The 23,913-nt window shown below is 44.0% G+C and overlaps 2 protein-coding genes and 1 long non-coding RNA gene across 4 annotated transcripts; 2 read left to right on the top strand and 1 right to left on the bottom strand.

Annotated features, from left to right (window-relative positions):
* The first annotated feature begins 1,136 nt into the window (after positions 1 to 1,136).
* timp2b (TIMP metallopeptidase inhibitor 2b) lies at positions 1,137 to 9,376 on the top strand. The gene is made up of 5 exons (XM_076085927.1): positions 1,137 to 1,476; positions 7,358 to 7,458; positions 7,548 to 7,653; positions 7,753 to 7,877; positions 7,973 to 9,376. The coding sequence occupies exons 1-5, from the start codon at positions 1,347 to 1,349 to the stop codon at positions 8,168 to 8,170; spliced, it is 660 nt and encodes a 219-aa protein (XP_075942042.1). The 5' UTR covers positions 1,137 to 1,346; the 3' UTR covers positions 8,171 to 9,376.
* LOC142944795 (uncharacterized) lies at positions 5,334 to 10,905 on the bottom strand. Its single transcript, XR_012952878.1, has 2 exons — positions 10,729 to 10,905; positions 5,334 to 8,200 (listed from the first exon to the last, which is right to left on the bottom strand). It is a non-coding gene; the product is annotated as an uncharacterized LOC142944795 (long non-coding RNA).
* Positions 10,252 to 23,913, top strand: usp36 (ubiquitin specific peptidase 36). Of its 2 annotated transcripts, XM_076085914.1 has the most exons (20): positions 10,252 to 10,380; positions 13,421 to 13,686; positions 13,842 to 14,063; positions 14,454 to 14,564; positions 15,971 to 16,073; positions 16,233 to 16,300; positions 17,001 to 17,071; positions 17,179 to 17,261; positions 17,362 to 17,473; positions 17,575 to 17,715; positions 18,036 to 18,136; positions 18,228 to 18,366; positions 18,454 to 18,816; positions 19,004 to 19,228; positions 19,680 to 19,804; positions 19,896 to 20,561; positions 20,770 to 20,987; positions 21,176 to 21,364; positions 21,461 to 21,576; positions 21,700 to 23,913. In XM_076085914.1, the coding sequence occupies exons 2-20, from the start codon at positions 13,434 to 13,436 to the stop codon at positions 21,829 to 21,831; spliced, it is 3,438 nt and encodes a 1,145-aa protein (XP_075942029.1). In that variant the 5' UTR covers positions 10,252 to 10,380; positions 13,421 to 13,433; the 3' UTR covers positions 21,832 to 23,913. The 2 variants fall into 2 exon arrangements, with proteins under 2 accessions (XP_075942029.1, XP_075942030.1); XM_076085915.1 differs by lacking the exons at positions 10,252 to 10,380; positions 13,421 to 13,686; positions 13,842 to 14,063; positions 14,454 to 14,564 and adding an exon at positions 14,745 to 14,761.

Raw genomic sequence — 23,913 nt, 5'->3', positions numbered from 1 at the left:
ACTTGGAGATGTCAGTGTTGCGTTAGCAGCTTGTTTCTGCTGTTGCCAAGTGGTCAAAACAACCAGGTTTAATGCATTGCATTGCAAAACAATTGAGGTAATACAAAAAAGGGAAGAGCAACCAATTATGGCCAAAGTGCTTAAACATTGTCCAACTTGTATGGTGTCACCACAAGTGTTGTAAGATAGTGTAAGGCCACTGTTACCACAGACAGTGGGGCTTAAGATTGAAGATCAGACGGAGGTCAGTCCAGATATCTACTTCCATTAGACGAATACTGAGAGAGAATTGAGGAGCTTGGTAGGCTACTCTCATGTCTGTGTGTGCTAAGGAAAAGCAGCCGGTTATCCTCGTATACTTTGGAGTCTTTCCTTATCCGAATCAAGGGTCCTGACAACAGAGGATGTTGTATGTTGTACAGATCGTAAAGCCCCCCGAGGCAAATGTGTGAGTAATGACGTTGGGCTGTATGACTGAAATTGAATTGAAATTAATTAGAATTTGTCTGAGCACCCTTTCTCCTCAGATGACTCATCTCCAGTATAACATGGAGATTTCCATTTTGTTGGAATGGCAAAACCACAAAATAGTTGTCTGCTGATTTTTTCCCCCTAAACGTAGCCTATACTCACAAAGACTGAGAGATAAGGAATTCCTCAGACATAATGACATAATGACCCCAATTTTTCCGACCCGATTTCAGGTTATTTTTTCCTTGCTGATAGGTTTTGATGTGAGGTTATAATTCAAGTTAATGTTATCGATTTAAATGTTATAAGTCAATTGGGAAAAGTTCACGGTTGAATGATAAATCACAAATGAAAGAAAAACAGAAGTTGCGCACGTGTGCGTGCGTGCGTGTGTGTGTGTGTGTGTGTGTGTGTGTGTGTGTGTGTGTGTGTGTGTGTGTGTGTGGCTGAGGTTGCGTTAACAGATGCTGTGTCACACACTACCATCTGACCTCTTCGTGAGACGGTATTGCGACAGAAGGTGAGACAACTTTGGGACCCCCTGACCTCCGCAGGGCCGCCGCAGCTCACTGGCTGAGCCCCCTCGCAGGGGAGGAGTCTTCCGCCAGCCTGCGCTCATAAAACGCGGCTGCTGCTCACGGTGGAGGAAAACAGATTTGGAGGAGGCAGTCTCACAGCGTTTGAGTCTTCTACAGGAGTGATAAGCCTCTCACGCCTTGTGCGTCTCACACTCTTGACAAGTGGGGCCGTCTCTTATTCGCTCGAAGCCGGGGACGTTTCTGATTCATCTCCTTTTTTTTGACTGCTCAATTGGTCCCTCTCGTTTATTTTTTCCCACCACCACCTCTTTAATTCAATTGAACTCGTTTTCCAAGATGACCTGGACGGCGAACAGTTGTTTAGTCACTCTGGCCATCCTGTTTCTATGGCGAGTGGACGAAATCGCAGAAGCCTGCAGCTGCTCCCCAGCGCATCCTCAGCAGGCGTTTTGCAACTCAGACGTCGGTAAGTTAACGCACTGAGTACCATGAATCGACATAACGCAGCAGTCCGTCTTAATCCGTTTGAATGCAGAGTGTCGAGGATCATGTCGTTTGTTTCCTGACAAAGAAACTGTAAATGCTGAGAGGGGGGGGAACTTCCCCTACTCTTGTGTTTACAATTACAGGGTGGAATCTGTCTTTCCACTGCCCTCCTCCTCTTTTTCCTCCTTCTCTCTCTAATCATCTGGTGATAGTCTTGAGTCATGATAGCGACAGAAATGTAACTGTTACTTTATTTAATGCGCCTACTTTTTGATCTGCAGTAGAATCAGTGGTAGAATGTAACTATAAGCACATTTACTCAAGAACTGTACTCAAGTTTAATTAAGTATTTACTTGTTGTGCTATACTTTATACTTCTACTCCACTACATCTCAGAGGGAAATATACATTTGTCTGAGAGCTTATGTGTTGGTTTTGAATGTTTGTGGTCAACTAAAGGTGATCCTGCATGTGGTGAGAAAATTCTCCTACTTCTTTAAAAAAAAAAAAAAAACGTCTTGGATCAGCTGGAAAATGCATCGTCACAAAGCTGAGAACAGGGCTGTTTTTCTACGCTCATGAAAAGTTAACTTTTAAGTAAGACGTTGTTCTGATGCTACACACATATGATGGTCTGATAGAATATGATGCATTGCTGTAGATTAAACTACCCAACAGTGTATAGAAGTGTTCAGATTAGCACAACCTTCAACACCCACAGCCGTAAAATGCAACATACTAATTCATCTATCGGCATTATTAATCCAAAAAACATCATAGATAACAGTCAAACAAGTACAACACTGACATTTTACTTTTCATAGAGTTTCTGTTATGATTTGGCGCTATATATATATATATATATATATAGATAGATAGATAGATAGATAAAACTGGACTTGACTTAGTACAATGTGCTGATAATACAAACTTTTTTTACATCAGTAATCTTTTGAATGCTTTATAAAGGATCTGAACACCTCTTCCACCACCGAGTACAATAGAAACACAACATGTCAAATATTTCAAACAGTTTTTACACGATTGCTTGCAAAAGCATTTTTTTTATTTTTTTTCCACATTGTTGCCTGCTATTGAGGCTGATCAGAGTTTTTGTCGCCTCTCTAACTATCATTCGTGGAGTGTTCGTGTGACAATAGAAACAGCTCAGACATGGAAGTCTGTATTTCATCCTGGTGAGGAAACTGTGGATCAAGTACTGCTCAACAGGATCATGCACACACTATATATATTACCATCCTCAACTCAGCGGTGGAGCGGTTTATGGTGCACTTCCTTAATGACTACTAAATGGCAGTTTGATTTGCTCTTTCTCAAAGGTCATGTGGGTCCTTCCCCTCTTATTTTTGACTTATTACAAAACCCTGCTTGTCGCTGCCTTCGACACAGGCCTTAAGCGAACGAGAGTCTCGGCAGTGACCAGCCTGTGTAGCTATTCAAATTGGTGGTTTGCAGAGGGTCTTTTTTCTTGGTTGTGCGCTGGCTGCGTGTGTGGTATGTGTACAGACGCTGACTTGTTCAAAGGTTTCTCTTTACCATTGGATTCCATGGCTTTGGAAGGGTGAAGAAACCACATTATCCTTCCTGCTGGAGCGTTTACTGTAAAGGAAAGTGCTGATTTATCAGAAGGTCCTTTTACCTTTTTACCTTGAGATAAATTAAGTACTCAAAGGCAGCTCATGAAAGACACTTGGAAAGAGTGAAAGAAGTTCGCTAAGGAGGACATTTAACTTGAGTTGAACCATTTGTTGTTACAAAATACTACAGTGTTAAAGCGTAAAGCTACTACTAATAATGGCAATAGTATTAGTTATGATAATTATAATAATACAAAAAGTGCATTTTTACCTCGGTCTTACTTTTTTTTAATGAAACAGAGACAAAAAATAACTACAGCAAATAGCAAATACACCAAACATTAAATATTACTCTTATTTTAACAGAAGGGAACAAGGCTTTCCATCATTTGGACTTGTAGAGCGTACGGGGCCTATATGGATTGTTTTAAACCTAAACTAAACATCAAGATGGATTAATTTCATCACTGTGGTCGGGTCCGAACATGACCTCAACCCCCCCCCCCCCCAAAAAAAACCCCGAACTAACCCAAAACATATTAATCTGTGACGTCGTTAGCTTGTAAAGTCACAGGCTGCTACACAGCAAATTGATGGTTGGCTGACTTTATGAAATGATGAGATGTTCGATGAGATGGCACATTCAAAATGAAGGTCAAAACAACCACAGCTAGCTCCGCCTTCACTCTGCAGGCTTTCCAATTCCATTTTTATTTTAGTTTCTGGTCTACTGTTCTCTGGACTCTAGGCGACTGGATTTGTGTTGCGATAAATCAAAGTTCTTGGCTTACATACAGTATAACGGAGGGTATATCTACAATTTGGCTATTTACAACCTGCCAAGTTGAATATTCTACTTAATTTAGCAATAGATGGCAAGCCAAAAGGCTTTCTGCCAGGAAGCCCCTTCTGCCAGAAAGATTTATCAGTAGTAGTATTCGTAGTAGTAGTAGTAGTAGTATAGGAGGAGCGACAGAGTATGTGTAGGGAGTAGGTTGTGGTGGATGACAAGTATTTTCAGGTATTTTCACCTGACACCTACTTGGTTAGGTTCAGGAAAAATATATACATACTATAGAGTGCCCGAGTCGGGTGCAAATTGCATTTTTGGTTTCTGACACCTGGGTGCTGATGGCATCTGCCATGAAATAATGTGTATGGTATTCCCATGCCGTTACTGCACAGTAAGACATTGCCTTGAGGAACTCTTACTCACTATCAGACAGTTTACTGAAGTGAAAGTGTTACTGAAGTTGCACCGATTTGTGGTCGGAGTGTCTGCGGAAAATTACTCAAGAACATGAGTAGCTTACAGACTTGGCTACGGTGTCTCTTTAAAAATGGGGAAGAACAGTCAAAGTTTGCTGAAACTATGCATTTATGTGAAATCATTGCATCATTAGGGCCCTTGCGACGTCCGTTTTGAACATCTGCTGTACTTCCTAAAGTATTCTTGTTGTGGGAGGCAACGTCAAGATACAGTGCAGAATGGAGGTAAAGGTACAAATCCATAATGAAAGAGTCTGATCGAAGAAAAATGTGGTTTCAACTGGTCAGTTTCCACCTCTGCCCCTAGTTGACCTGAGCTTTCTGTATTTTGCTAGAGCCTAACGTATTTCTCTCTCCCTATACTGGAGTAAACAAAAACAAGATCAGCGATTGTTGTAAACAAGTAGTTCCATTTGTGTTGTCAAAACAGCCAGAGCAGAAACCGAAAATATAAAATCTCCCCTCATAAATCGAAATCCATCCCTTGGGTCCTTGGCTGAGGCAGAGGAATGCCGGGCGGTCATATGCTGCGCTCGTTATGTGTTTCCACTTTATTTCACAATCCTCTGCGACTGTCGACTATACCTGTGCCACATTTGTGAAAAAGCAAAGTGAAAAGTGTGAGATCTTGACAGGAAGCCAGTTTTCTAACGTGACCCCCCCCCCCCCCCCACCAGATTGAATGTGTGCGGCTGCTTTGAACTCCAGCATCACCGGTGATAATGCACTGATCGATCTGTCCATTGTGTAAAGTAATCAAATGGATGATGGTGGATTAAACTCATGTATTCCCTCTTAAAAGAAGGTTCAGCAAAGGGGTCAATTTGAAGCTGTAGTCTCTTGTCTGACCACTTTGTGGCTTCTCAGAGAGGTACATGGATGTACAGGCCCTGCAATTACATGACATGCGTTTGCTTTCTTCTCTTTTCCTCTATGTTTTTCAAAGCGCTCCAAAGACCACAATACCAAATACAAAGTGACGTGTTTATTGTTTGAGTAACTGGAAAATTAGATGCTTCTCTTAGTACCCAGTTTTCTGAAACTTGTGATTATTTTAGGGCTTGGTCAGCCTGTTCCAGAAAACCTTATCATATTTTGTTAGAATTAGATCAGTACAGGCATTTAGGTCTGAATGACTTGAGAACGCACTCTACCACCTCGAGGAGAAACTAATGTGTTGGTGCTTCAGTGCAATGGGCATCGGAGCTTGTTTTGGATTTGATTGATTATTGTTTATGATGTGGATGTTCGCCAAATAACGAATGGAAGAAAGTGTCTATTTTTAGCATGTTGAATAGAATTTAAAGAGATGACCCGCACCCTCACAAAGCTGTTTTCAAAGCCCAAGTGCTTAAATGATGATACAGTATATCATTCACATAAGTGTGTTTTTTTTTAAATACTGTGCATATTTTCCCCTGCCCTGCTTTACACCATTAGACGGAGAAGTGATCTGTGTGTGTTTGTGTGATCCTGTGCACTCGGGTGAAGGCGATTACCACTAATCCTCTTTGTAGCCAGAGAAGTTGGAGCGTTTCTCAGCGCGACTCGCTCTAAGTGTAGTGTTTTTGAGATTTGTAAAGCATCTCCCCTGGTGTAGATGATCACACGGTGCAGTTAGTCATTCTAAACCATGCCTGTAGTTAGAACACCTTGTTTGTCAGAATATCTGCTGCTTCACAGCAGCTCTGCGGCACACAGAGCAGCACACAGCATGCACAAGTCAGTATTTTGCACATTTTTCCGATAGCTACAAACTAAACCCTCCCTCTCTCCCAGTATTGCTAAGTCTTCTCCCTGTATACACACTGTTAGGCCACCTCTGCGATGCGAATGCTATCCCTGTCTGTTCTCTGTTCCCTTGCTTGGAGAATTAAACCATCACTCCATCACTTTCTCCATCTGTGCGCACACTCTCTCCTTTTTTCCCCGTTTCTCTTCTTTCTCTCTCTCGCTCTTTAGACCCTTAAAAGGAGGTGTTCTCTAAGCCTCTATTGTCATCAAATTAGGGCACATATGGCTCGCAGCTTCATACCTCCGTCATATAAAAAGCAAATGGGCGTGATCTTATTCGGTAAGGAAGCGGGCTGGTGGTGGTCTTAGCAGTCGGTAGCTGCCACCTTGAGAAAGCGAGGACTTAAACTGGGACTTCAGGGAGAACATCTGGTTAACATTAACTCTGTCGCTAGTCTCCTTCGCTTGATTTTGAACATGATTTCGTAAGTGTAGTAGTCCTGTGAACGTGCATGATACAAGTAGTCCATAGGTATTTAGCTATGACTGGCTTATGAGCAATGCTATACTGTACTTCAACACTTGGATTCACGTAACAGAAGCGCTGATTGTGAGACACACGAGTCATATTTTCGTGTTGAATACTCTGTTTTTGAGCTCAAAGGCTCATCGGTATGGCTCTGATGATATTTTTCCACTTGAACTGTTATATTTTTTTCCCCGTCCAAACCTCTCTGAATCTGGAAGCTGCAACCTCAGAGTGCGAGAGAGAGAGAGAGAGAGAGAGAGAGAGAGAGAGAGAGAAGGGGAAAAAGGCTAAACAGGCTAAACACGAAAGGGAGAGAGGTTGATCTGCATGTCAGCACCTCTAACCAGACAGAGAGGCAGGCCGGCAGAGAGGCCTGGGGGTGAAGGGGAGCATTCTAGTTCAGCTTTTTTCAAAGATTGCTGACTGGCTTCCTCCTGCGTCGGCCCAGGAGCCTGGGAACAGGCAGCACACATTCCTCCCTCTGATTGCAGCTGATGAAACACTCATGTTGCCTCTGTCTTCCCAGTACCTGGCACATGCCAAACTCCTCAGATCCAAGCCGCAGCAATGTGTTGTTGCCGAGTCCGGCATGCCAAACCTGGGCAGGGCCCAGATCAGATACAGACGGACGCAGATCCTGTTTGCTTTTTACATGACACTGGTGTTTGACGAAGGAGCTTTGTCTTCAAATACAATGAACTTAATGTGGGTTTGTTTTTGTCTCTTTCCAGTTATCAGGGCAAAGATGGTCGGGAGGCAGGAGGTTGATGTTGGCAATGACGTCTATGGAAACCCCATCAAGCGGATCAAGTATGACATCAAACAAATCAAGGTATGTTGGATTAAGCTCACGCTTTTTTTGTGTCATAAACTTATTTGCAATATGAATCTAAATGCTCTGTTCTCTGCGTGAATTGTCAGATGTTCAAAGGTCCCACCCAGGATATTGACGCCATCTACACAGCTCCCAGCTCTGCAGTGTGTGGCGTGAGTCTGGAAAATAATGACAAGGAGTATCTCATCACAGGTAAAACTTCTACCACATTTCAAAGCACACGTTATAAAATATAAAATACGTCTTCACATTAGCTTTGATGTCGCCTAATGCACTTTTCTTCCTCTTCAGGCAAACTGGAGGCCGATGGGACGATGCATATCACACTGTGTGACTTCCTCGAGCCCTGGGAGGACCTGACTGCCATCCAGAAGAAGAGCCTGACTCAGCGCTATGAAATGGGCTGTGATTGCAAGGTATAAAACGACTGCAAACTAGAATAATCTTGAAAGGGCGCATTGTTTGTTTTTTAATTTAAACCCCTGATGTTTGTCTCTTCTCCGATCCTCAGATCACCCGCTGCACCGTCATCCCCTGCATGATCAGCAGCCCGGCGGAGTGCCTGTGGACGGACTGGGTGATTGAGAGGACAGTGAACGGAGGGCAGGCCAAACACTTTGCTTGTATCAAGAGGAGCGATGACTCTTGTGCTTGGTACAGAGGGGCAGCAACGCCCAAAAGGGATTTCCTGGACATCGAAGACCCTTAACTCCACCGCTGTCCAATAGTCCAAAGATGTCTAAGATAAAAATACAAATAAATACTTTTTTTTTTTGTTTTTTGTTAAGACAACCATAGGGCAAGTGCTCCGGGCTGAGGTTGTTTTTATTTACAGGCCTCATTATGTTTTTAATCAACAGTCTTATGAATGCAGCACTTTCAGGCACTTCTACCCCTAAATCCAAAGCACTTCCTCATAAACCACTTCTCTGTCAGCTGAAAAAAAAAAAGGGGATAATCATCACAATTCAGTATTCCTGTTCGTAGCGTTTTTGTTCTTGAGCTGTTTTACCTTTTTTAACCAAAGGTATTTTTTTTTTTTTTAAATCGAACTATAATTCTACAATGCAACACGTGCATACCTATAATTTAAAGTGTATTGTTTGTTCATGAATAACATTAAGTGGCAATTGGCGCCCTGATTTGTGACAGCAGGGCTATCACAAGGAACGATCACATCTTGCCTGTCCTGCTTCAGATTACTTCTTATTTTATTTTTTAAAGATGTGACAAACCTGTTTCGACTAAGCACAATCAGTGCTCACGCTAATGTTTTCTCTAAATAATCCTGAATAGACAAGAATGCACTTTGAACACAATTGCCACAGCAGTCATATTGTCTCTAATGAAACATTTCTGAAGAGGAGGATTGAATCCTCCATTTTGTACTTTTTTTATTATTACAGCTCTTCTCTTTGTAATGCTTTAGCGTATAAGAGCCTATTTTATTTAAGGAGGTTATATGATTCATCATATTCTATTGAGAAAAAAAAAAAAGCCAACATTGTGATACTTTTTGTGACATCATTGGTAGTAAGTAGAAGACCAAGTATTTTAACAGTATTAGCAAAATACACATTTTATGTGCCTTCGAGGTCAAATTGTAATCGTCCACTGCAGAGCCTTTGACATGACCATAAAAAATGTTGAGCAAATGCCATGTGACTTTATTAATTATGAGAGTGTAAAAAAGTTAATTTGAAGCTGTACTCAAGTATGACGTCTCGTGCTGGTTTCACACGAGACATTTGAGATGATTTTTTTTGCATGCATGTCTGGCTGAAACAATACTGTACATTATGACTATTACATTAAATGTCAAACCCTGTTTAGATGCTTTGCACGGTTATTTTCACACCAATGCTCATTGTGTGCAGATCCACAAGACTCCACTTCATTAAAAGAATCAGCACGGCTTTGTTTGCTAGTGGTGTACATACAATAATACACAGACGGGCACACACGTGGTGCAGAAAGAACCGCATTTCACACTTGATAAAAGGAGGCACAGGTCGTACAGCAGGCGAAGAGAAACAAATAAAGATCAGTGTCATGTTTAATTTTCAGTTTCTTAAATCCGTATTTTAAAAAACCGTAATAAAGGCTGGGACAGTAACTGCTTTGTGACACCAAAACAGCAATCTGCTGCCGCTTAGTGGAGACAACAACATGGGACATTTCACAGACATTCCTTCACGAGCCTATCCATGCGCACAAAGACGTAATTTTTGAAATGACACTCTGGATTTCAAGATTATATATTTATATAGTATATAGCACGGATAGATATAGCGTTTATTTAAATATGTTCGAGGATGAAATGCAACCGCAATGTTTTCTCTGAGGCTACTGTGACTATTCTGCGCTACTAGTTTGTTTGTTCACTCCAGCAGCATTATTATCAAAGATGATTATGAATAGTAGGCTAATCAAATTAAATCAGCATAGGCTGCCTAAAATATGAATGAAATCTGCAGACATAATCATTTATTTGTTGGTAAAATCAGTAGCAATAAGGGAATTTGACACGAGGGAAGCCATTTCATTTTCATGTGAGCGAATGGCTACGCTTCTTCAAGACCGACATAACTGCAGCATATTGGGGATTTATCGGCGCTCTTTGTTGTTACATTAAAAACTGTTAACATACATCCCAGCGACAGCATCGATGGTAAACAGCGGTGTCTTGAAGTCACTTGGTGTCTTTCTCCCGACAAGCGCTGCGTCAGTCTGAGCGCTGATTGGCTGAGCCGTTCGGCTAAGGCGTGACCTGTTCTCCGATTGGCCGTTCATCGCTGTCAATCACCGTTGTCGCCGCCCTTTGATAATGCAGCATGGGCGAAAATACCAGACCCAAGAGCTACAGCTGAGGAAGCAGACCCCTGTACTGTCAACGTTTTCACGCGTTTGAACAGAAAGGTGAGCGAACTAAACGCCTTTCGGACGTACGTAATATATGTTAGCATATATATCCGAGATTATGTAGTCTAACAAGCAGGCGGGATGCGGCTGCTGGGGGTTTGTTAGCCACCCGGACGCTGAGATGCTAACCCACATTGCAAGGCTATCGGCTCGCCACGTTAAGTTAGCTCGATGGCTAATTTGCTGCTGCTACTGTCAAGCGTGAAAAAAGACCGCAAACGACACAACGAGCAGCATCGCCATTGCTTCGCTACACACATACCCATTAAACACAGAGGGATACACACGTGTACGTTGTTGACGATGTTTTGTCTCCAAACTTGACACCGTCCAAGTTGACATTACCGTTAGCTGTGGTCGATGTTAGCAACCTAGCATTTGAGCTATGATGAGTGGCCCTAAGAGTTGACTTCGGCTGGTGTGCAGAGGCTGCCCGGCTAGTGGAGTGGAGATAACGAGAACTGCGACCCGGGGAAACTGTAACTCCTCGGCGTGGGACAGTAAAGTAACGATAGTTGTCTAATAAAGCAACAACAATCGAAGGATTTTTTTAGAAGTGACAGCAATAGCTGTGCTGCCTTCAGGTGCTTCCTATAAAATCCATCGTTTGCCGTTTTTTAGTCCACGAGTGGGTACAGCTCAAATCACTGCTCCTTGGTTATTACTGTATATAAATACATTTTTTTGCATGCTGGTCGTTGTCATTTCAACACGACCGTGTCCAGCAGCTTTATCTGTGTCAGCAACACAATTACGTTGATTACATATTTTGCCAAAAGAACAATTTTCTAAAAGATGACATCTTCTAATTGTATTTTCTGTGCAGCAGTCCGAAAAAAACCCAAACTATTTAGTTCACTAGCATAAGACAACAAATGACAATGGTTCAAAATAGAGAAAAGCAACACATCCTCACATTTGTGAAGCTGGAACTAGTTTTCATTTTCACCGGTTAGCTAAATGGTTCATGATTTAGTTTTCAGTTGATCAACTAATCAAGGAACTGACTAATCGTTTCAGCCCTATTCACTTTGTTGTTGTTCTGCCCACGTGGCTCTTTTATTGATAAATGTTGGCTCTATTAGAGACGTTGATCTGAAGCGTTTTAAAGACAGATGATAAATTGTTAATGTTGCTCTACCACTGTGGTTGCTGCAACACAGCATTCCGTTAACAAGATGACGTCTAATTAAGGAGTGTTTTTAAGTCTTTTTCTGGTCTATAAGTTTAGTCACAGTCGGACATGTTGACTCCACTTTGTTTCTATGTATTGGTCCTAATATGCGGCGCTATTAACCGCAGAATAATGGCAGTTTGGCCTGTGATTGCATTATCAGATTAAAGAAAAAATTGACAACTCCACTGATGTAAATAAGCATGCCAGTGTGAGGAGTACTTCCAAAATATGAGATAAGCAGAACAGGCCTGTAGTCATTAGAGGACATAAAAGAGACTTATTGTCGTGTTCATATTGAGAGGTCATTACATATTTAACACACAGCTATTGCTTGAAATAGTTTAACTAGAGAGCATGGATGTACCTGAATGCAACACTCTTAATTAAAATGACTATTTTATGGAGTTATGATCATTTGAGGTCCCCCAAAAAATGTTTAAACCATCCACGTCTGAAGGTGACATCTTTTGGGATTCCTTATGCAAAGTATCTGCTCTCAGATCTCCCTCCAGACATCAGCAGCACACCTCAACTAATATTCACGCACAGCTATCACTGCTGATGAATGGCTCATATCACCTCTCAACACAAAAATGTCCCTTTCATGACGAGATCACAAATGCAAACATAAACATTACAAAGTTTCTGTGTGCTACATACGAATGAAACGGCTAAATGCCATAATAATCTAAGCAAACACCTGTGTTGTGGTTAACGTATTGATGTTGCTGCCTGGTCTTGCGGTTGCATCGCTGCAGTTGCCCGTGTCCCCGTGGGGCTCCGGCGTTTTTTTTATAGCTGTATCAGGATCAGCAGCACATGGAGGTCAGTGTGCCCTTGTGCCCATACAATACATGTTCAGCCCTCCTTCCCTCCTCATGACGTCACCGCCCACTCTGATGAGCACCGCTCTCCTGGCGCTCCGTGCCTTTCGGTGTTTTTTTTTAGTGTCGTACTACTGTAACATCTTCGTGATGTAATGCTTTCACCTTTTTAGGGTGGTTTGTTGTGTTTGGGAAGCGTCTCGGAGGCTGAGTGATTCATTCGCTCGGTCAGCGTGGAGCACATCGTGCTGGCCCGCTGCCTTTTTTTTTTGTAGAAAGTAGCGCATCAGAAGTCCTTCAATGGGCTGACTCTGGCAGATGGTTGTTGTTGTTATCTACGCGGACATGGTCCTTCTGGTTCACCCAGCTGCCCTGTATTTAAAGAGACGGCAGACAACCAATGCAAATGTTTAACCCTTTTTCTTTTTTTTTTTAAATCTCTCATATCACCGATATTCCAGATGACAACATTTGATGATACACCGCTTTACTGAAGAGACACATGGTGGAAGATAACAATAAAAACATCGATGCAATCAAGATAAAGGATAAGAATTAGTTCTGCCGTTTGACAGCAACTGTTGGCGCCTCATGTGCTCTAATGCTTGTCCTCTCATCTCATACACTCGCAGGCGCCCTGTGTTACCAGCGCCTGCTGTCATTCATAACTGTGGGAACAGCTGCCAAGACCCAGTTGGCACCTCGAATGCACACAATCCTTATCTCTCTCTCTCTCTCTCGTGGAGCCACGTCAGGATGTGTGGCCTTGAGAGGGCCTCATTGAGCACTTATGTGATTATCTGAGAGATAAATTCAACGTTTTTTGTTGATTAACTGCCATGGTGACAGATTGAAGTCACAGCACTCACCCTGTAATAGATAAAAGGCAGTGTACCTAATAGGTTGTACCTAATAAGATGATGATTGGTCTCTTTGGGGTAATGAGCGTGAGTTTTGTGTAGCTTCCTGTGGGCCTAGTGAAGCGGCCCCGTTAAACAATTTACGACACTGACGCTCAATCCAACTTTCCCTGCAGTGATGTTCCAACAATGCCGATTGTGGATAAACTCAAAGAGGCGTTAAAACCTGGCCGAAAGGACACGGGTGATGAGGGGGACCTCAACAAGCTGTTGGCTTCCTCTGCCAAGAAGGTCCTCCTGCAGAAGATAGAGTTCGAGCCGGCCAGTAAGGGTTTCTCCTACCAACTGGACAGCCTGAAGAATAAGTATGTGATCCTCAATCCCAGGAACGAGGGCGCTACGGGCCAGAGGGCCACTGAGCCGGCCCAGATAAAGAGGCATGGTAAGCCCTCACAGTGGAAGAGAAAATGTAGTTTTTGACCGTTTTCCCCCCATATTCACCTTTCGTCCTCCGCTGCGAGCCATAAAAGCTCATTTTCTGTGTTACTGTCCCGATAAATCACAAAAGTGACCGCACTCCTCCTCCTCCTTCTGCAGTTTCAGAGAACACAGTCAGCGGCCAGTGCGATGGGGTCCCCGCGCCGCAGAAGTTGCTCTTTCCAGGGAGCAAGCTCGCGCTTAAATGGGACCGCGTGTACAGGGTGGGAGCCGGTCTCCACAACCTCGGGAACACCTGCTTCCTCAACTCCACCGTGCAGTGTCTCACCTACACCCCGCCCCTCGCCAACTACTTGCTGTCAAAGGAGCACAGCCGTGCCTGTGAGTATTTGAAATGCTGCCGCACATTTAGAGCAGTTACACTCTCATTCGCTTCTCAAACATTACGCACACCCACGTAGTTTTAAAATGACTCGGACCCTCGCTGCTGTCGCCCTATCAGCGGACACATGTGGCTGAATGTCAGTGTGGATTGCAAGCCAAAGCAGCTGGATCATTTCTTACCTTCAAACACAAATAAAATACTGATTATTTGTTTAAAAAATAGAAAATAATTAGCATTTTCCTTGTTGCTGTCATGGTTTTACATTAAATTATGTTTTTATAATGCCCAATAATGTTTTTCTGAATCTCAATACTGTCACAATAACACATTCCTGCACTTTAATTGTCTGAGTGACTCTGATATGTCTGCCTTTGTCTGTGTTCCAGGTCACCAGTCGGGCTTCTGTATGATCTGTATAATGCAGAACCATATCATCCAAGCCTTTGCCAACACGGGCAACGCCATCAAGCCTGTCTCCTTCATCAGAGACCTGAAAAGTAAGACCGCCGGCTTCCTTCAGCGCTGCGCAATTGTGGCCGAGCAGTTTGTGCTCAATGCAAGTTGTGACGGGAATCACAGACGCCAGTTTAATACTGCCAGAGTCACGATGACGCAACGCTGGCCACAGTGTCCCGAGTGACAACAGCCAGTAGCTGCAGTGAGGCTGTGAATGAACACCGAGTAGAGAGGAAGTGTGAGTTGCACCTTGACACGGTGAGGTGCTGTGCCGTAGTCTCACAGGAGCCCTCCCTCCCTTCCTTCCTACCTTCCTGCTTCTTCCTTATGTGCTGCTGCAATCATGTCTCCACCTCCTGCGCCTCTTTTTTTCCTCTCTCCCTCTCTCTCTCTCTCCCTCCCCCCTTCACCCCTCCCCGATGCCCTCTCTGTCTCCTTGTGACTGCGGGCTGAGACGAGCAGCTTTAGCACAAAAACTGTACAGTCCAGCTTTTCCCCTCCTTGGAACCAGGACTGAGAGATGCACTGTATTGTGTTGTTACGGTTTCTATATACATTCAGCGAGCCGGTGGCCACCACAGCAGTCAGAACTGCCTCTCCACGGCGAGAACAACGTAAATACGTATAATGAAAATACAGCATCTGTGCCTCTCGCTCAGCACGCCTCCTCCAGAATTACAAATACAGTGCAGTGTCGTCACAGTAAAATCAAAAGAGCTTACGGTAAATTATCTCTCAAATCGCCCCAGGCTCTCACAAACAAAACAACACCACAACCACCCAGTCGTATGCCAGCCGAGTTGATGCCTTCAAGATGTTGTTTCCCCCGTCTCTGAGAAGAGACCTGAACAGGTCATCAGAGGACGGTGTGTTATTTCTCTTTCCCAGTCACGGGTGACTCATCGTCGTAAATGCGCAGGGATGCAATGCCGGGAATGTGGGGATGACCACATTATTCTTCCAGCTTACACTTTCCCCATCTTCCCATTAGGAAATAACAGCAGAGGCAGAAAGGGTTTAGATGCTACAGTATCTCTAACGCGAGGCTTTTAGATGAAGTCACTAAGTGACTGCACGCTGCTCATGAGCTGCACGAGTGCCAAGTGAAGCACACTCTTTTAAACTTCACAAACGTATTACTTAAATTGTCTTCCCTGATTATTGCTTTACAACATGTGCGTGCGCCTCATTGCCAGGCGTAAACATCTTGAATAATCCAAATCACAATGTAAACAATCACAGTGTTTGTATAATACTACGAATGGTTTTAGAAATACAGACTAGTTATTGAGCAGCAGGGTACGTTAGAAAGGCTACTGAAGGTATACACATGCTGCTTTTGCTTGTTCATGAATAAAGCCCTATCTAGCATAATTTAGGTTGATGTTGGTGCAGTCAGGGTTGGAAATTAGCACAAAGCTAACATCGACTCTTTTGTCTCCCACAGAAATTGCCAGACATTTTCGCTTTGGAAGCCAAGAGGACGCCCATGAATTTTTGCGGTACACCATCGATGCCATGCAGAAAGCCTGTCTCAATGGCTACCCTAAGTAAGGCTTTGTTATTGTTTCTTAATAGTGTTGAAAGTATGAGTATGTCTTTTTCTCTTTGTCCACTAGTGTGAAGTTGGACATCTGGCCCCCGGATAAGCACAGAAAATGGATCGATGTCTCTGTTTTTCTGATTTTCTTTTTCCTTCCCGTCTGTAGGCTCGACAGGCAGACCCAGGCCACAACGCTGGTTCACCAGATCTTTGGAGGCTACCTCAGGTCCAGAGGTATTGACTGTTTTTACACAGAGAGAAAGCAGGAAAAATGTTGCCTCCAGAACTGTGCTCGTTTTTTGTTGAATGTCCACATTGGTTGCTTTTGGTATTGCATGTTGATCCATTACCCATCAGACTACACTGACAGTGTCAACAAACATTAACACAGCTTGATGTAGGTCAATACTGCGTCCACACATGCAGAGCCAAAGTAGTAGTCTGTTACTGATGCTAAGAGGTTATTTGAGAGCAAAAGGAGATTTCATTAATCCTTAAAAAGGACAAGTTAAATGCCTTGTTTTTCTCATTTTGATTCAAATTGAAAAGTATTAGGAAAGCTACTCGACATCCATAGACATTTCAGCTATTGAATAGAATTTACTAATGTTCCTTACAGTGCTTAGTGACCTTAAGTTTAATCAGAAAACGGTTTGTAAGATGCAGTTTGGTATAAAGCGTATTGTCATCTGGTTGAGTAACTTGTAACCATCACATCTGAAATGAGCAGAGAGCTAAATGAAAAGGTGTTTCCCCTGAATGTTTGATCTGAGAGCAAGAGGCCGTTGGTTTGAGGTTCTTGATAGTCTTCTGTTTACAGGAAGTGGAACGGAGGCGGGTGAAACGTTCCTGTGATCGCTGATCACCCGGTGACATTGACGTTGTATTTCTTCAGGATTAGAGAATCACATTTGTTTGTTATTGTGTCTTTCAGTGAAGTGCTCTATTTGTAAAAGTGTGTCAGACACATATGACCCTTACCTGGACATCGCTTTGGAGATTCGAGTACGTTACTCAAGACCTCAATATAACTTTATATAATATATAAATATATATATATTTTTTAAACGTGCCTCAGCAACACCTTGTATCTCGCTGTTTTTGTCTGTCAGCAAGCAGCAAACATTGTGCGAGCCCTGGAACTGTTTGTTAAACCAGACGTGCTTTGTGGAGAGAATGCCTACATGTGTGCCAAGTAAGTTCCTTTCATCTATTCTGACAGCATCCTATGTTTTTAAGTAAATCTACAGGGCATTAAAACGCATGTTTTATCCTCTTTTTTTTTTTTCCGCCAGGTGCAAAAAGAAAGTGCCAGCGACCAAGCGCTTCACAGTCCATCGAACGTCTAACGTACTGACTCTTTCGCTCAAGAGGTTCGCCAACTTCAGCGGAGGAAAGATAACAAAGGTGAACACAGAGTTCTCACAGTATCGACTGTTTTTTTTTTTTTTTGAAAGAGCGGTGGGATTTTTCAGCGAGCTCATATTTCTGTCTTCTCTTTTTTTCAGGATGTCGGTTACCCAGAGTTCCTGAACATCCGCCCCTACATGTCGCAGAGCTCAGGCGATCCCGTTATGTACGGCCTCTACGCTGTTCTGGTCCACTCTGGCTACAGCTGTCATGCTGGCCACTACTACTGCTACGTCAAGGTAAGACGAGCAGATGCACATCCGTTGTTTTTATTATTGTGCATGTCGAAATCTGAGGGAGAACACCTTGAGACGAGATGAGGTCAGAAACATGAGATTAACGGACAAGAAAGTCAAATAAAAACAAAGACGTGAACATATTATAGGCAAATATAACACAGAGGAGGCTCGATAATCGTCAGAGTAAATGTATTTAACGATAAATTACTTTAAACTTCCTTCCATTCTACCTGGTGGATTATAATTACAGGAATGAAGCAAAAAACATTTTCACAGCCGGCTCCATTTTAAAGTTGTATCTCTTCCTTGTTTCTTCTCAGGCGAGCAACGGCCAGTGGTACCAAATGAACGACTCGATGGTGCACTCCAGTAACATCAAAGTGGTCTTGAACCAGCAGGCGTACGTGCTTTTCTACCTGAGGTAAGACACCGTGGATGGCTGCCAGAGATCAAACCAGGTGTTGTCTGGATTTATAATTAAATAAAGCAGAGTCTGTATTTGTGTATTAAAGGATCCCCGAGAGCAGGAAGAACGCAGACGGACAGACCACCAAGCAGGCCATGTTGCATCCTGGGAAGAACAGTGTGTCGTCTGAGCAGATAAGGAGGGCCAACCTGAACGGGCCTCTGTCCTCCCCGCAGATCACGAAGGTATTACACAAGATGGCGTCCGGCTCACTGGTGGACACGTGTACTAGAATATGGGCATGTTCTGATTACAATACGACTCTTTTTCAGAAACTGGAGCCTGCACAGCTGCGTAAGATCCAGTCCATGGACAGTGGTTTGGGTCTGCCCATTTCCAGGAACGGTGTGAGCTCTCAGCCACAGCCCAGACTGTCCAACTGGATGTCGTCCTCCAACGGGCCCCCAAAGCAGCCGGGTGGGCCCACGGTTATCGAGGAGCCTTTCAAGAAGCTGAAGAAGCCGTCTCCCCAGAGCCAAGTGCAGTCCCGCAGCATCACCCCGACCCCTTCCAACAACGGGCTCAGCCGGGCGGAGGGAGATAAAAAGCAAGGCGGCGAGGGCAGGGGCATGTCGGCGTCTACCTCATTTAAGTCTTTGTCTGACTCCTCCTCTGCCGACAACTCCGACTCAAAGGTAACATTACAAATACCAATCTTGGTTCAAAGGCGGGATCATCTAAGAATAGAATAGCATGTGTTGAATGTGTCATTACAGCAGATTTATTTACCGGAGTTTAAGAAGATGCATAGCGGCTGATCGGGCCAGGTGTAGCTGACCCAGAAGCGTAACCGCAGCATGCTTGTCTTTGTGTCTCGGCCAGGACTCCGTGGGTACCAGAAGCGCGCCGGTCGGAGAGACTCCCTCCACCCCGCGGAAAGGCTCGCATGGCCCGGCGTCTCCAGCCAAGAGCGTGGAGCGCTCTCAGAGCACGGAGGAGCAGAGGACGGCGAAAATCAAAACCCCGGCTCTCAACAACATCGCGTCGGAAGCCACCAGCACCATGTCGCCGCCGCCTGCCAAGAAGCTGGCCCTGTCAGCCAAGAAGGTGAACTTCATTCCCATCCACAGCAGCAGCAGCACCTCCTGTCTTAGTGAAAGCTCATGATACCTTGGTTTCCTGTTGACACTCTACACTGCTATCCCAAATTTGACCCTTGATTTCAATAAGTAGTTTTATTAAGGCAAGTAAACTCTCCTTTTCTAGTAGATTTACTGCTGTATGTAACGTGTAATTTATCCAGTGTTGCTGTCTAATCGACCACATGGTAGCACTTGTTTAGAGTTTGTCGTCTTTTCCTTCAGTTTGTTCTTTTTTTCTAACCATTTCTAATTCTTCTCTTGCCATACCCTTTCCTTTTTGTTTTCCTCCCTCCATCTTTTCCTGCCATCCCCCCTTTTTTTTTAATCTTCCTCATTTGATTCTCTTCCTTATTTTTGTCACATTCATGGCTATTTTTTTTAGACCACCAAGTTTTTATTTATGTCGATAACTGCAGGCTCGCAGCCGGAGACCGAGCAGCATTGATGCTCCGCCCTCTTCGCCACGCCAGCTGTCCAGTGACCCCACGCATCAAAATCAACTTAACCCCTTCACCTTCGCCTCACCTTCTCACACTCACAGGTATGAGCATCACATAGGAAAATGCACAAGAGATCCAGGTTTGTCTTCCTCAAAGGCAAATCCAAATGTTTTTCTTCTGTTCTCTTCTCAGAGCTGGTCCATTCCATTCACCTAAAGTCCAGTCATCGCCTTTTGCCCACTTAAGTGGATCCTTCAAACAGCAGAGCCCTCAGAAACAGTCCCTTCCCTCCACACTGCAGAAACCAAACGCCAGCCTTTCTCTTAAAACCAACGGGCTTCACAGCCCAAAGAGCCCCAAGTCTTCCAACGGCCTCGGCTCCTTGGCCCAAGAACCAGACCTCAACGGCACTCCGGCTCAAAAGGTCAACCAAAAGAAGAAGAAGAAGAAGAAGAAGCGGCGGCATTCTGAGGTGGAGGGCGACGCAGAGCCAGTGGCCTCCCCGGCTACAGTGCCGCAGACCGACCCTGTGGAGTCAGCCGGCGAGAAGAAGCGCAAGAAGAAGAAGAAAAAGCGAAAGAAGGAGCACGAAGACGGAGAGGCGGTTAAGGAAAGGGAGTGCGTGCAGTCTCACCTGGACACGTCGAACCAGGAAGAGGATTGGTGTCAGGGCGGCATGTGGAGTCTCACGTCCCATCCGGATACAGAACAGTCGAAGCAAAAGCCTCAGCCAGCTGCCACGACCCCGACGCAGTGCGAGTCGAATCACAAAGAGCAGGGAAGGAAAGCTGTGAAGAAGAAGAAAAAGCAGATGGTGGAGGCTCTGCGGGTGACGTCGGCATGCTCTGCACCAGAGAGGTGGGTTGAAGTGTAGCATTCTTGTAGTGATGCAGGTCTGTTTTTGTTTCCCAATATTCATTTATTTTTGTCCAAAAAGTGCTGCCGCATAATGAATTTTGAGCTCATAATCTGGAAGAGGAGACGTATAACTGTGTTTGTGTAACAGCCAGTTGACGTCTAGAAACTCTTGACGGTGCAATAAATTAACTGAGCTTTCTCCCAATAGCACTTCTGAGCTGAAGGTTGCGGTCGTTCAGAATGATACGGGGGATTTGGTAACATTGAAAAAGAAATTAAAGGTGAAGAAGAGGAAGAAGAGGCTAAAAGAAGAGGTTGGACTGTGGGAGGAGAGCCGGCGATGCTCGGACGGGCAGAACGACGAGCCCGACGCAGCGGAGCCCCCTTCCAAAAAGAACGCCACGGAGAACGGCGAAACAAGTAAACGTATGTCAACGTGCACACACTGTACAGATAAGAACATACTGCCGATAAGTGCTGCACCACTTCAGCCTCATTAATGTGACCATTCATTTCACAACTACACCAAGAGAGCATGACATACTGCATTTATACTGGCAGATTTCATCACTCTTTATATGTTTTTTTTTTTTTAAATTGTTTTCTCAATCCAGCCACGGTGATAGTTTGGGACAGGCACGTGAAGGACGGCTACAAACGCAGCCAGGTCCCGGCGGCTGATGGGAGTGAAGTAGGAGACACCCCGACCCGAGCTGCTCCGGTAGCCTGGGACGGGAAAAAGACGAGCGGGGTGGTGGAGGAGCTGCTCAAGAACGCCACAGATAAGGCCTACGGCGCCAACGGTGAGACAGAGTGTGAATCTGATCTGTTGTACAGCAATGCTTTGACAATTTGTAGCCAAAAAGATGCATTTGATGGGTTTTGTTTGTCTTATCTAGTCCTCAGTTGGGATGGAGAGGTCTCTGCTATCAGTAGGGATGCGGCTGAAGACGTCCGCCACGCCAAGTGCGACACTGTGATCGACGAGTGGGATGAAGACTTTGACAGGGGAAAGGTGAGGCGGGGAAATATAGATAAGAATGTCATCTTAAATCAGTTGTTCTTTAGGTCTGCTGAACTTTAGGCCCATTGTCGCCGGCCCCTCGTCTTCAACTTCTGTTTTTGTACAAATGAACAGGTAAAGAAAATGAAAAACTATAAGAAGGAGAAGTGGAGAAGTGGCGGCAGCATCTTCCAGAAGGTCCAGGACCGGCGGAGCAAGTGGTCTGTAACACCTGGAGGAAAGAGGGGCTTCGGAGTCCGCCGATGAGAATCCAGATTGCTGTTGAGGTTGTGCTGATTTGGAAATAGAGACAACAATACTGTATACCAAATGTTTGTACCTTTTTTTTTTTTTTTTTCCTCTCTCTTTTTAGTTTTATTTCTCCGTCTTGTCGAGTCCCAAATTCCTGAATACGATACGAGTTCAAAAGCAGCACGTTGACAGTCGGACAGCCCCTTTTATCTCAATTTGAAACAAACATGAAACGTTTTCCTCCGGCTTCAGTGTTCCCCTTTTAATCCGAACACCAGAGGAGACGGCTCGAGCTTCTCTACGCATGCAATATTTAACTGAAACCCCCATGTCAAATGAATATACGTTGGCAGCCTTGGTTATTGCCCCAACGATCTTGAGCTATGAAATGATATACAGTGAACCATTTATGGGTGGACTAATAATGAGAAAGTATATCTGCAATACTTCGACTGTCTTGTATTTGAAACTGTACACAATCTCGGAGCAGACTTCTGCAGACGTAAGGGCTCAGTTAATTTGACAAAACTTTTTTTTTTTAACCTTCTCCTGAAATGATTCTACACCAAATTACAAAGAAAAAAATAATTTAATCATTGGAACATATGTTATTTTAGATTACTGATTTTCCTATTTCATACCTTTATCGGCTATGTTTTTATTTTGCTGCAGTGTCTGTGCCACGTGGCTTGTTTTTAAATTTTACCTTCATATTGTTGGTAGAATTAAGCTTTAAAATGCCACTTTTCTTTCTAAAGATGCATGTCTAAATTGGTTAAAAAAATATGACTTTGGTGAGTTTTGTTTTTATTTTTGCTTTCTTTTAGTTACGACCCTTTTTGCGCCTGAACAAATTCAGTTAATTTCACATTTTAGACCACAAAAGAATGCTCTGCCGAATTGTATTGTCTGTGCAAGTGTTGACATCGAACACAATGGACGTTTCTCTCCGTCTACCTGGATGTTAATGTTCGTAGTGCATCGTGCACCGCTGGGGTTGTTGGGAGAAACTCTCGACGGGAGCGCTTGTTTTCTACTGTGCAGCTATTTGATAATGTAGCTCGCCTCCTCGGTCCAGCGTTCAGAAGCTCTGTGTGGAGATTTGACCGTTCACAAACTGTTCCTCGCCGATGTACTGAAATAGAGGGGTTACATTTTATACTTCAGGGCACTGTGTTGGGATGGGACTGCCACAATGCCAATCATTTCTCCCCCCCCCCCCCCCCCATGTATCTTATATCTCTATGCAATTTTCTGATGCTCATGCTGGTCACCTAGAAACTGGGCTAAGACTCAGGAACCCAGGCATCCTGTATCCCATCTTCATCAACGATCAGACCCCCCCCACCCCCTGTTTCATATCAGAAAGTAGTCCCTTCTCCCGGGACCGACATTTTGCATCCTGTACATCCTGTAGAAACTTTTTTATACAAAAGCATTTCGGGTGCGGACACCATGGGATCATCCTGCACCAGTCCGGGCACAGATGCGTAGAGAAACTAATGTTATGACAAAATGCTTTGCCAGCGTAGAAGCCTGTACAGTCCATCTTGTGCTACCGTTCCCCCCCTCCAGCGCTGTAAAGATGTGCCCACGCATTTCTTTTCATTCTAGAGATGTTGCCTTGAATTGGCTATTAAACAAAAACAAGTCTAGGATTTAATGTTATAAATATATAATTTAAAGAACTGATCTTTAATGTGCTACTAATACTCTGATCAGTTGGTGGATGTTAACTTGAGAATTAATCTGCAAATGTGTTCGATCACTTGTTTGTAAGAGAGTGTTCTGTCTCCGTGCAGGAGCTTCCCTATGTCACCGTAGTGTGTACAGTACCGGAGGGACTGGGGCCGTCTAATTTCCATAGAACGTGTTTTGTGAGGCTGTGAAATCTGACGTATAGGGTGTGACTCTCAAAACCTGACGACGTAGAGGAACATTTATCGGTGTGAATGGACGGTTCACATGTTTGCATTGATGGCTCTACATTTTTTTGCACCACCTTTTCTGACCAGGGAAGAGATCTTTCATAATGAAAGTGGCTCTCACCACTCTATAGTTGACTATAAAGGTGCAATAAAGTTGTGACTTTTGTGA

This window comes from Anarhichas minor, unplaced genomic scaffold (genome assembly GCF_050575085.1).
Source record: "Anarhichas minor isolate MPS153535 unplaced genomic scaffold, ASM5057508v1 ptg000007l, whole genome shotgun sequence".
Classification (NCBI taxonomy): domain Eukaryota; kingdom Metazoa; phylum Chordata; class Actinopteri; order Perciformes; family Anarhichadidae; genus Anarhichas; species Anarhichas minor.
This window is presented reverse-complemented; position numbering and strand designations above follow the sequence as displayed.

Bases quoted from the DNA above. Each gene is read 5' to 3' on its own strand.
- timp2b (XM_076085927.1), top strand. From the start codon at position 1,347: ATGACCTGGACGGCGAACAGTTGTTTAGTCACTCTGGCCATCCTGTTT. The intron at 1,477-7,357 runs GTAAGTTAACGC...GTCTCTTTCCAG, and splicing joins GTTTTGCAACTCAGACGTCG to TTATCAGGGCAAAGATGGTC. The intron at 7,654-7,752 runs GTAAAACTTCTA...CTTCCTCTTCAG, and splicing joins CAAGGAGTATCTCATCACAG to GCAAACTGGAGGCCGATGGG.
- usp36 (XM_076085914.1), top strand. From the start codon at position 13,434: ATGCCGATTGTGGATAAACTCAAAGAGGCGTTAAAACCTGGCCGAAAG. The intron at 17,072-17,178 runs GTACGTTACTCA...TTTGTCTGTCAG, and splicing joins ACATCGCTTTGGAGATTCGA to CAAGCAGCAAACATTGTGCG. The intron at 17,262-17,361 runs GTAAGTTCCTTT...TTTTTCCGCCAG, and splicing joins AATGCCTACATGTGTGCCAA to GTGCAAAAAGAAAGTGCCAG.